At 29.1% G+C, this 14029-nt stretch overlaps 1 protein-coding gene across 1 annotated transcript in view; it reads right to left on the minus strand.

The window, feature by feature from the left end:
* The window catches only part of LOC145291107 (uncharacterized), a 416667-nt gene that overhangs the window by 102526 nt on the left and 300112 nt on the right, over positions 1–14029 (minus strand). The window contains exons 37-38 of the mRNA XM_080136623.1: positions 13611–13646; positions 3935–3998 (exon numbers count right to left, since the gene is read on the minus strand). Of these exons, the coding sequence (XP_079992749.1) occupies positions 3935–3998; positions 13611–13646 (100 nt within the window). The remainder of the gene's footprint in view (positions 1–3934; positions 3999–13610; positions 13647–14029) is intronic.

Raw genomic sequence — 14029 nt, forward strand, 5'->3', positions numbered from 1 at the left:
TATATATATATAATTATTTCCATAGCCAAATCACGCCGCAGCCCACAAGAGCCATGACAGCCAACAACTGGAAGTCCAAGACTCAAGTTATATATATATATATATATATATATATATATATATATATATATATATATATATATGATGTTCCTGTTCCAGGCATCATCAAATCACCTGATGATTAGGTGTCAACAACAGGATCTAGACTTGCAGGTCCAAAGTATTTTTAGAGTCTCAGCCTGGTAACCACCCAATCCAATCAAATTAACTTTTTCCTTTTGGGTGTATAAACATGCACACATGTGAGTGAAAGATTGAAGAAATTAAAAATCAGTCTTCAGCAAACTTTCAATAAAAAAGGATTGTATCAACTCCGGTTGACGATTGTGAAATACAAATCAAAGTAAAATTTGGTGGAATTATTTTCTATTAAAAAAAGTCTTAAGTCAACCTTTGACAGGAAAGGACTGTATAAACTTCAGTCGACCGCCAAAAGAAGGAGCAAAGGGAAATAAATCTGAGAATTTTTTATTTCTAGAGAAACCATCTTGAAAGAGAGGAGAAAGAAAAGCAACTAACTTTTCTAATTGTCTCAATAAAATGCGAAATGAATTATTTTGTCATAAGAACTCGACTCAAAATCCAAAGCTATCTTATCTGTAAAAACATGAACGGAATGCGGGTGCTCATTTTTCGTAGTGTGCATGTCTCATTATGAAGCCAGAATTCAGCATAAGATTATCCATTGAGGACAGGGGATTTGACATATTATTCGAGCATCATGAATTCCACATACTCAAAGAAGGCATAAGGCCATATTATTCAAGAATCATAAATCTGACATATTCAAGGAAGGCATAAGGCTATATTTCTCGAGTATCATGCATTCAACACATTCAAGGAAGCCATAATGCTGTTATGTATTACAGAATTGAACATCTGAGGCATTTATCCATTTGCATGCACAATCAGAAAAAAGAACTGCACGCCTGTGGAACTCTGTTCCGTCTGCCTGCTTCCCACCTGACTACAACTTGGATGTCTTCAAGTCCAACGTTAATAAATTCCTAATGAACCACCCTCTTAAGTATCTTGGTTTAATCGCAATACTTTTATCAATTGTTTGAAAAACATGTTAGACTGTTCTTTTCTTCTGTAATTGTAATTTGAACTTTGAATGACTTGAAAATTGGCACGCATCAGTCAACATAGTCCACATATTTCTTTTTAAGAGTCAGGTACGTCCTAGGATGGAATACTGTTGCCACATCTGGGCAGGAGCTGCTAAAAAGGACTTGTCCTGCCTTGATAGAGTTCAAAATAGACTTCGTAGCCTTGTAGGAGATGTCCTTTTCTCTTCCCTGCAACCTCTATCTCACAGAAGAGATGTTGCGAGTTTGTCTCTGATGTATCGTTATTTTCATGGAAAGTGTTCGACTGAGCTTCAGTCTATGGTCCCCCCTCGCCAAACTTTCACAAAAAACACTCGTCTAGCTGAAAACACTATCACTAATTCCCCCTACTCTTTATCTGTGCCTAAACCTAGACGTAGATTCCATGAACAAAGCTTCTTTCTTAGAACTGCACGCCTGTGGAATTGTCTTCCGTTTTCCTGCTTTCCGGCTGACTACAATATGGTTGTCTTCGAGTCTAACGTAAACAAGTTCTTGATGAGCCGTTCCATATAAGTTAACAAATTTACCGAATTGATTACTATATTGTCCAACTCTTTAACCCTTATCCTCGAGTGGCCTCTTGGCCTTGATAATGTGGTGATGCCTGTGTAAAAAAAAAAAATGAGAACTTTGCGTTTCGACATTGCATTCTATAATCAAGAACTTTGAGTGACTCTCATTTCTCTTCATCATTATCATGCTTTTTATTATTCATTTCTTTCTTTTTTCTTCTTTGTTACTTGTTTGATTTTTATAAAAACAAAATAAAAAACAAATAAAAAAAGAATATATAAAATATAATTTTGACAATGGATCTGTGTTCTCCTTTCATTTGCCTCTGCCGGTAATATGCATGCTTCTTACAAACCTGCTACTAACACTTCTAGTCATTGCTTAGGGAATATAAAGATCATTAGTACATACACAGCTTGGTATCACGTGGAGATTTTTCCCCATAGGTTTTCCCTTGATGGGATATAGCTGGGTGGCACATTTTTGCTGATAGACTCCTTTACCCATGTTTATGCCGACTTCTGAGTGAAAATGTCATATATATATATAACAGTAATAATGTTGTTGTAAGCTTGTGCTTTGTATAGCAAATAACCAGATATTATTTCCCAACTAGGTTCCAATTGAGATCCAAGATCTGTTGGCAAGAAATGTGCATAGGCTTTAAGGTGGAGATTAAGACACATTATTCGGTTGCTGGCTACAATCTGTTTCATGTGGATGATGCTGATGATTGCAGCTTGCCTTTATCAATACTATTGATTGCAGATGGCTCTAGTATAATGACATAGTAATGGCTCCTACGGCTTAAAAAAAATATTTATGAAACTCATGAGATCTCATGATAGACAACCACTTCCTCATTCTTGCTCTTCTTCTTTCTCTCAATGTTACTTTTTCCCTTTCTGTCTTTTTCTCTTTCTCCCTCTCTCTTCCTATATTTCTTGCCTTTTTTATTAATGAGTAATCACTTATCATGACCAAAAGTCACTCAAGGATAATGGTCAACAACATGAACGATTAAGATTATGTGAGAATAGAAAATGATGAAACAAAGATTGATTGATTACGAGGAATTATGGATATAATTATGAAGAGTATTTGCTACTGTTGGATTTGAAGAGGATCATTTTGTATTCTTCAGGAAAGCATTCCTGTGGTAATGTCTTCCACAGGTGAGAACTTCTTGGAAAGAAAGTTTGTTCCTAGACATTTCGCCTGACACTAAGCACATGGAGGAAGCGATCTTGTAAATGTACTACAGTGAGGAACCGGGGATGGGAGTTTCTTGGGCATCTCTTCTCTTTCTTCTTCCTGTCTGTCTTTTAATAAAGTAATCTAAATTCAACATTGCATGACATTTTTACTGATTTGATTCTGTTGTCAACATCAGGTACTTACGAGAGAGAGACCACATGAAGGTTGTTAACATCCAGAAGTGCAAGTGGTACTGTAGAACTGACTGGATTCGAATTTGCCACATCCAGATTGTCTATCTGCATTGTTATCAACTCCACCACATTAACCTCCTCCTCCTCCTCTTCCTCCTCCTCCTCCTCCTCCTCCTCCATCATCATCATCATCATCATCATCATCATCATCATCATCAGTTTAAAGTTCATTTTACATGACTACATGTGTTACACAACTTTAAAAAAACAGATTTCCAAACTAACCTATCCATGGCCAAATCTTAATTTACCCCTCTTTTTCTCAAGTCCATCATCACTTTCTCTCATGTTTTCTTGGACCAGTGAACAGGACCTGTTACCTTAATTGTTCTACATTTACTGAACCAAGAGCTTTCATTCATTTTTTCAACGTGACCATACTATCAAAGTCTCATGTTCTGCACATATCTCTCTATACTGTCCAGATTTTATTATATTGAGATTGGCTGATATGGCTATACAAATATTGAGATCAATTTCACCACAGTAGAAGTATCAGTATAATGAGAAATATTAAAATCTATTAAGAAACCAGATAACACGATGCAGGATTTTTTTTTCAACTAAATGAATTACTTTTTTAATCCAAATTTTCGGCTCTGTGAGCCTTCTTCAGGATGATACAGGTAATTTTTTTCATTGTTGAGATCTTTTTTCCGATCTTATTGAAGAAACTGTTTTTCAAATTTCTCAGTGCTTTTACTGTGCAGTAAAATTGATCTCCAAAGTGTTACTAGTATCAGCAAATTTCTTGCAAATTATTCTGCATAAAAAAAAAATGAAAAAAAAACTTACCCAAAGCGAATTTGTACACCTCCTCCACAGGTCACGTTACATTCTGACCATTCATTCCATAAATCTGATTAAAATATTACAAATAAAATAAAAACAAATCATAATGTTTCACATATATAATACCAAAACCAAAAAGTGACATCGGAAATTAGAAAACATTAGAAAACATTTATAGAGCCGAAGAGATTTTTATTTTCAATAAATGAAAAATAAATCAAATATTTCATCTTCAGTGAATTATAGACATTTTTTCTCTTTTTTTTTTTTTTTTTGCAAAGTTGATTGGTAATGGAAAATACTGATGACAGACGACCACGAGTTCTCTTGTTCTTAAATAGAGATTGTTTATTACAAGTGTAGATTCATGCTGAAATGCGTTTAAATTAGATCAATATTTCTAGATTTTAAGATTTGAAAACATTTTAAAGCCTTCTTTTCATTTATGAAACTCTATAAACAAATAAATATCTGAGTATGTTTGTCACGTGTTAAACTAAATACTAAAGTTTTATGTACAAGAAAAGAAACTGAACCCTTAGGAAGATTTCCATCATTCCAATAATTATAAAAGCCACTGGGCTCATGAAACAAACTGTAAAACTATCCAGAGCATATACCCGGTGAACCAAGTGCTAGAGAGATTTTTAAAAAGTGTATTTAGAGGGATGGTTATTCCATAAATCTTATTATGATATTACAAATAAAAACAAATTATAAACAATGCTTCAAATAATCAGTTAATGTAGTTTGCTTGGAGCATTGCGTATAGTGTATATATATAAAAAAAAAAAAAAAAAAAAAAAAAAAAAAAAAAAAATGTATATATGTAAAAAATAAAATATTTTTAACCTTTATATATCTAATTTTAAAGAAATAAGAATGTAAATATACAAACTACTAACTATAGTGGGGGTGATAAGTAGTTAAATGGATTAATCCAAATCTTATAAATACAAGACTGATAAATTAAAAAATTAAAAAATGTATCCATTTTAAATGTGGAAATTGATGAATCGCACAGGTAAGAAATTCATTTTTATACTATGAAAAGGTTAGTAATTACAATTAAGAATAGGAAATTGGAAAAAAAGTTTTTGTAACTTGTCTTCTTCCTAAGATTAAGGGTGGTGGTGTTTGATCAACACTGCTGGGGAGCCATGATGTAATACACTGTTTTGTTTTTAAATCCCCGAAACAGTGTTTCATGGTAAACAACTGATGATCCCTTAAAAAATATAAAAATTGGTATTATAGTAAATTTGAGAGTTGATGCAGTGATTGCAGGTGATTAAATGACTTACTGACTAGATGTTTTTTTTAATGAATGATAAAAAATAATTTTTGTGTGGTTTCAAATGTTAAAAACTTCAAAGACTATATAAAGATATTTAATAGGAGGCGATATCAATTTAGATGTGTAACAGATTAACACAGACTGAAAGCAAATTAAGATATATAAAAGTGAAAGAGAAATGAGTTTTTTCAGTTTCCGACTTTCTATTATCAATATAACTTTTAAAATTTTATTCATTTACAGTTGTTTCTATTTCTAATTACAATTTTACTTAAAATGATTATTAAAAAGAAAACATGCTTTACTATGACTATGTGTATTTGCATTTATAAAAATATATAATCAAATTAATATCTGCGTATGTTTATCACACACTAATCTCAAGGAAACCTTACATAGTGATATGGAACAAAAGAGAGAGAATAGCAATCCTAGTTGAAGTCAGTGTCATAAATGATGCAATCCTAAACGGAGCAAAGACCAAGACAAAAATAAACTACAACATGAAAAGAAATTGGAACCTTAAGAAGATTTCCATCATTCCAGTAATCATTATAGCCACTGGCTCATGAAAAAGAAGCTACAATTATCTCGGTGAACCAAATGCTAAAGAGATCTAAAACAAAAAGTATATTTAAAAGGACAGTTATTCCATAAATTTGGTTACAATATTACAAATAAAAACAAATTATGAATAATGTTTTATGTATATAACAAAAATAATGTTTTATGTATATAACAAAAATAATGTTTTATGTATATAACAAAATTAATGTTTTATGTATATAACAAAAATTATCTTTTATGTATATTACAAAAATAATGTTTTATGTATATAACAAAAATTATCTTTTATGTATATAACAAAAATAATGTTTTATGTATATAACAAAAATAATGTTTTATGTATATAACAAAATTAATGTTTTATGTATATAACAAAAATTATCTTTTATGTATATAACAAAAATAATGTTTTATGTATATAACAAAATTAATGTTTTATGTATATAACAAAAATAATGTTTTATGTATATAACAAAAATAATGTTTTATGTATATAACAAAAATAATGTTTTATGTATATAACAAAAAAAGAATAGCAAATGTCTGATATCAGGTAGAACGTCCCATCCTCAACGCTAACAAAAAGAGAAGACAAGTGAAGAAATGGAAATTGTTTTTAAGGATTTTTTTTTTTAACGGTGGTCACCACTTATCAAGGCCCGGAAGCCACTCAGGGATAAGGGTTATTGCAACTACATTACGTTAGTGTGGAGATATAATGAAGTGTTTACTTAAGAGGGCGGTTCATTAGGAATTTGTTAACGTTGGACTTGAAGACATCCAAGTTGTAGTCAGGTGGGAAGCAGGCAGACGGAACAGAGTTCCATAGACGTGCAGTTCTAAGAAAGAAGCTTTGTTCATGGAATCTACGTTTTGATTTAGGCACAGATAAAGAGTGGGGGAAATTTTTCACAGTGGATTCAGCTAGACCGGTATTTTTCGTGAAGGATTGGCGAGGGGGGGGGACCAGAGATTGGAGTTCAGACGAGCACCTGCCATGGAAATAACGATGATGTTGTAGTTTGGTTGATACATTGTGCATAGTGTGAAGGGAGTTGTGGGAAACTTTGGGATATCAACATTTACCATTCTGTATGACACATTATGTTGTTAAATAAATTATAATTAAAAATTATTGAAATTTCTTCAATGTTGTCATTATTCTTTTATACACTGACTCGTGTCCATTGTGTTTTCCAAAAGCTGCATTGTAATAGCCTTCAAACATAACTCCTTTCACATCTTTTTTTAAAAATTAAGTGACCTTTAATTTTGATAATTTGCCAAAAAAAAAATAGATGTAAATGGTATTTGGCATTAGTTCAAAGTGAGTACTTAAAAGTACTTAAAAACGTAACTTTCAATGTTTCTATATCAATAAAAATGATGCATGAACACATTCATCATAGTTACTTACTCCCTCATGCAATACTAAGTAATATAGGTTTTTCCATGAAAATTTCACAAATATTTTACTTCATACTAGCGATAAAGTGGTAGGAGCTAATTAAGGATGGAAACTGACTGCAACCTAACTCCTTGATATACGAATGGAAATCAGTCTTATGTGCAAAATTTTCTATCTAAAATATGTTAATATCATAAATAAGCATCGACATTGCCAACAGAATTCACAGTTCGAGTATAACCATAATCATAGACTGAATACTGAGATAATATGTTTGGTTAGATAATGTTGTTGGTGAACCTTGCTATTAGCAACCTAAAAGATTTTAAAGAAAATATAGTTGTGAAATTATTCCAAAGCATTTTATTTTGGCTTGCCCACTTATGTGTGATTTATCTGAATTAAAAACCATAAAAAATATAAGTATGTAAAGTTACTGTTTGGATGTGGTTGGATTAATGAAGGGCGACAATATGGCGTTTATTTTCAGAAGAAAAAGAAAACACCTGGCAGGTGACTAACTTCTACTAATGGTAACTTAAATATTAAATTCTTTTTAATGCAAATATATTACACCTCAGAAGGTAAACCAAAATAAATTGTTTTGGATAAATTTGGCAACTATATTTTCTTTTATAACTTTTAGGTCTATAATGTTCTTTTGATCTGTAATTTTGAATGTTTACACAGAGAACAGTGGTTTCCATGAATCTTCATACGATAAGTGTAGCATTGCTGTCTGTTCATCAAAACAATTAACAATAAAAACTTATATAAAGTTTATATTTCTAAGTAAAATTTTACAAAAGTGACATTCATTTTTATTTTAGGAGGAGTTTCAATTAAATTATGGGTTCTGTTTGAATTGCAGACCCATAAACAGTAAATGGCGACATTTTACTTTTATAATTATAAACTATAGAAATTAAAAAATAGGAATAAAAATGGTAATATGAGATTCAAAAACTCTCTTCCATTATCCTGCTTTCCAGCTGACTACAATTTGGTCGTCTTCAAGTCTAACGTAAACAAATTATAATGAGCCGCCCTCTTAAGTAATCCAGTTTACCAAATTTCCACCCGTAACGATTACTACAATATTGTCCCATTGACTACTGTACATTTATTAACCTTGAAAGTGGTGACTCCTATGTAAAAAAAAAATAAATACTTGGAGCAGTAGTACTCAGAAGTCCTCAGTTATTTACTGTGCATATTCATTGTTATCATCGCCATCATCAGTTTAACATTTGTTTTACATTATGATTTTTAGAAATTGACTTTCCAACTAACCTATCTCTGGATAGGTCTTTATATATTCTTCTTTCTCTCAAAGGCATCATCACTTCCTCCCATTATTTACTTGGTTTTCTCGTGCAAACTGACCTTCTTTTATCAATTATTCAACATCCACTAGCCAAAGCACTCTCACCCATTCTTTCAAACATGTTGTAGAGCTTTTTGCATATCATTTATAACACGTCATAAATAGTTAGCGATATATACTATATATTTTTTGCATATCATTTATAACATGTCATAAATAGTTAACGATATATACTATATATTTTTTGCATATCATTTATAACATGTCATAAATAGCGATATATACTATATATTTTTTTGCATATCATTTATAACATGTCATAAATAGTTAACGATATATACTATATATTTTTTGCATATCATTTATAACATGTCATAAATAACGATATATACTATATATTTTTTGCATATCATTTATAACATGTCATAAATAGTTAACGATATATACTATAATTTTTTTCATATCATTTATAACATGTCATAAATAGTTAACGATATATACTATATATTTTTTTGCATATCATTTATAACATGTCATAAATAGCGATATATACTATATATTTTTTGCATATCATTTATAACATGTCATAAATAGTTAACGAAATATACTATATATTTTTGGCATATCATTTATAACATGTCATAAATAGCGATATATACTATATATTTTTTGCATATCATTTATAACATGTCATAAATAGCGATATATACTATATATTTTTTTGCATATCATTTTTAACATGTCATAAATAGCGATATATACTATATATTTTTTGCATATCATTTATAACATGTCATAAATAGCGATATATACTATATATTTTTTGCATATCATTTATAACATGTCATAAATAGCGATATATACTATATATTTTTTTGCATATCATTTATAACATGTCATAAATAGCGATATATACTATATATTTTTTTGCATATCATTTATAACATGTCATAAATAGCGATATATACTATATATTTTCTTGCATATACTTTTTAACATGTCATAAATAACGATATATACTATATATTTTTTGCATATCATTTATAACATGTCATAAATAGCGATATATACTATATATTTTTTGCATATCATTTATAACATGTCATAAATAGCGATATATACTATATATTTTTTTGCATATCATTTATAACATATCATAAATAGCGATATATACTATATATGTTTTTGCATATCATTTATAACATGTCATAAATAGCGATATATACTATATATTTTTTGCATATCATTTATAACATGTCATAAATAGTTTACGATATATACTATATATTTTTTGCATATCATTTATAACATGTCATAAATAGCGATATATACTATATATTTTTTGCATATCATTTATAACATGTCATAAATAGTTAACGATATATACTATATATTTTTTTGCATATCATTTATAACATGTCATAAATAGCGATATATACTATATATTTTTTGCATATCATTTATAACATGTCATAAATAGCGATATATACTATATATGTTTTTGCATATCATTTATAACATGTCATAAATTGCGATATATACTATATATTTTTTTGCATATCATTTATAACATGTCATAAATAGCGATATATACTATATATTTTTTGCATATCATTTATAACATGTCATAAATAGCGATATATACTATATATTATTTTGCATATCATTTATAACATGTCATAAATAGTTAACGATATATACTATATATTTTTTGCATATCATTTATAACATGTCATAAATAACGATATATACTATATATTTTTTGCATATCATTTATAACATGTCATAAATAGTTAACGATATATACTATAATTTTTTTCATATCATTTATAACATGTCATAAATAGTTAACGATATATACTATATATTTTTTTGCATATCATTTATAACATGTCATAAATAGCGATATATACTATATATTTTTTGCATATCATTTATAACATGTCATAAATAGTTAACGAAATATACTATATATTTTTGGCATATCATTTATAACATGTCATAAATAGCGATATATACTATATATTTTTTGCATATCATTTATAACATGTCATAAATAGCGATATATACTATATATTTTTTTGCATATCATTTTTAACATGTCATAAATAGCGATATATACTATATATTTTTTGCATATCATTTATAACATGTCATAAATAGCGATATATACTATATATTTTTTGCATATCATTTATAACATGTCATAAATAACGATATATACTATATATTTTTTTGCATATCATTTATAACATGTCATAAATAGCGATATATACTATATATTTTTTTGCATATCATTTATAACATGTCATAAATAGCGATATATACTATATATTTTCTTGCATATACTTTTTAACATGTCATAAATAACGATATATACTATATATTTTTTGCATATCATTTATAACATGTCATAAATAGCGATATATACTATATATTTTTTGCATATCATTTATAACATGTCATAAATAGCGATATATACTATATATTTTTTGCATATCATTTATAACATGTCATAAATAGCGATATATACTATATATGTTTTTGCATATCATTTATAACATGTCATAAATAGCGATATATACTATATATTTTTTGCATATCATTTATAACATGTCATAAATAGTTTACGATATATACTATATATTTTTTTGCATATCATTTATAACATGTCATAAATAGCGATATATACTATATATTTTTTGCATATCATTTATAACATGTCATAAATAGTTAACGATATATACTATATATTTTTTTGCATATCATTTATAACATGTCATAAATAGCGATATATACTATATATTTTTTGCATATCATTTATAACATGTCATAAATAGCGATATATACTATATATGTTTTTGCATATCATTTATAACATGTCATAAATTGCGATATATACTATATATTTTTTGCATATCATTTATAACATGTCATAAATAGCGATATATACTATATATTTTTTTGCATATCATTTATAACATGTCATAAATAGCGATATATACTATATATGTTTTTGCATACCATTTATAACATGTCATAAATAGCGATATATACTATTTATTTTTTGGCATATCATTTATAACATGTCATAAATAGCGATATATACTATATATGTTTTTGCATATCATTTATAACATGTCATAAATAGCGATATATACTATATATTTTTTGCATAAATAGCGATATATATACTATATATTTTTAGCATATCATTTATAACATGTCATAAATAGCGATATATACTATATATTTTTTTTGCATATCATTTATAACATGTCATAGATAGTTAGCGATATATACTATATATTTTTATGCTAAAGCTGAGTTAATCAACGTTTGTTTCCCCAAAACGTTTTTCTTCATATAGTTTAATACGAAAAAGTAAATGCTAAAATATTCTATGAATTCAACAGTGAGTTGCGTTTAAAAAAATAACACCTTTATAATTGGTTTTTATTTTGATGTAGTATTTTTAGCTCCTTGTATTAAGTGGCTTTATACCTTGTCTACAGTAATTTTCACAAAAAAACATTAACACATCTCTCATACAATATTTTTTTTTTATGAATAGATATGTTCAATTTGAGTAAACCTTATTTATAGATGAGTGGCTCCAACACTGAAGGTGTTAATTTGTACACGTGTACTCACATGATCATAATTTAAAAAGCAGATGAGCCTATTATCAATCCAAACATCAAACCGGATGGACGTTCTGCCTAATCCTCTGCTTTTTAATTTTTCAAACTCCAAACAAATTTTGTAAATTCCACCAGTAGCACATCACCACAGATGCAGCTGTATGAATATTTTACATTCCCGTGCATTTGTGACTGTAACAAGTTTAACTTGTCTAATTAGCCATAATTAACAATTAACTATTAATAATTAACAATTAACTAACCAATGTTTCTATCTATCACTTTCATTCTCTCACTAAACGTGTTTGTCCACACCACTTATATATCACATATCTCTTCTGTTGTTTTGTCTGTCTGTCTGTCTGTCTGTCTGTCTGTGTATATGTGTGTGTTTGTGTGCGTGTCTCTCTCTCTCTCTCTCTCTCTCTCTCTCTCTCTCTATTTATTAACAGTTAAAAGTAATAAAGAAAAGGATGAATAAGAATATTGGAATCGTTTAATATAAAGAAAAAAAAATGAATATCACCACACGTAGAAATACTATTTAACACACGCCTGCAGATAGAAAGAAAGAGATATTGTGAGCAAAAATAGACTCATTCTGAATTTTATCGTTTACAGTTTTATAGTTGGCTGGCTTTTTAAACTCATGTTTTCCTGATTCAAACATTTGTTTCTGGTGTTTATACAAGTTATATTGCAGGCCTCCGATTTTTGTCCATCTACCACTACTCTTATGAGCCTATCGGAGAGAAATGATTTAATGATTGAGAAAACATTTCCAGTTATACCGTAGCTGGAAATCTTGTGAAGTAGACCCTTATGCCATACCTTGTCGAAGGCCTTTGATATGTCAAGAGCAATTGCCCTAGAAAGGAAGCCTTTGTCAAGGGATTCACTAATCCTGTGGGATATAACCGTCAGCACATCTGCAGTAGATCTTGCAGAGCGGAAACCATATTGTGTGTCACTAAGAAGGTTATTCCTGCTGAGGTGGTGGACTATTTCTCTATTTAATATGGATTCCAGCAACTTACTCATAACACACAGGAGACTTATTGATCTGTACTGAGAGGGAGATGACTTATCATCTGAATTCTTAAATACAGGGCAAACTGATGAGGTATCCAGGGAGCCGGAAAGCACTTCTCCTTAAGGCAGCGCTTAAATAGTTTCGTAAGTATGGGAGCAAGTTCTGGTTGAAGCTTTTTTAACACTATAATTGGGATGCCGTCAGGGCTAGTTGCTTTACTGGAATCAAGGTTCTTGATTAGCTTGTTTCTGGTGTTTATACAAGTTAATGTATGTTAGTAAAAATTGAACGAATTGTCAAAATAATAAAAGTAAATCCGTACACAATATGCCTTGAAAAAATCTCAAAGTATATTGTTAAGAATTATACAATAAATATGAGAAATAAATTTAATAATACATACCAGGGGTTGCAGTCAGATTTTCATTCATTGTTTCAGCTTAAAAAAATGTAAAAGAAATTATTATATTTTGGGTTTTTTGAGATGAGAATTAATAATTTTGATTATTGGGATTATTTGGACTACTGTTCTCATCTTGAGTTTTATTCACACAATGTTTCAGTTGATATAACCTCCGATCTTCTTCAGGTGCATCAATTCGAACTCAGAATCTTCATGATGAGGAATCTGTACAGTATTTCTAATGGAACCCTTTTTTTATCCATGTGGATAGCTTGTTCCATAAGCCATAACTGGATGGAAGTCTTTAGTAATTCATAATTGTATACTGAGGACTGAATAATCAACCTCTAGAAGACTTTCACTTCGAACTTATTATAACTTAATACTTTTATCCATTGCGCCACGGGTCTTTTTTTTTT

This window comes from Euprymna scolopes, chromosome 12, assembly GCF_053919585.1.
Source record: "Euprymna scolopes isolate OS-2025 chromosome 12, ASM5391958v1, whole genome shotgun sequence".
NCBI lineage: Eukaryota > Metazoa > Mollusca > Cephalopoda > Sepiida > Sepiolidae > Euprymna > Euprymna scolopes.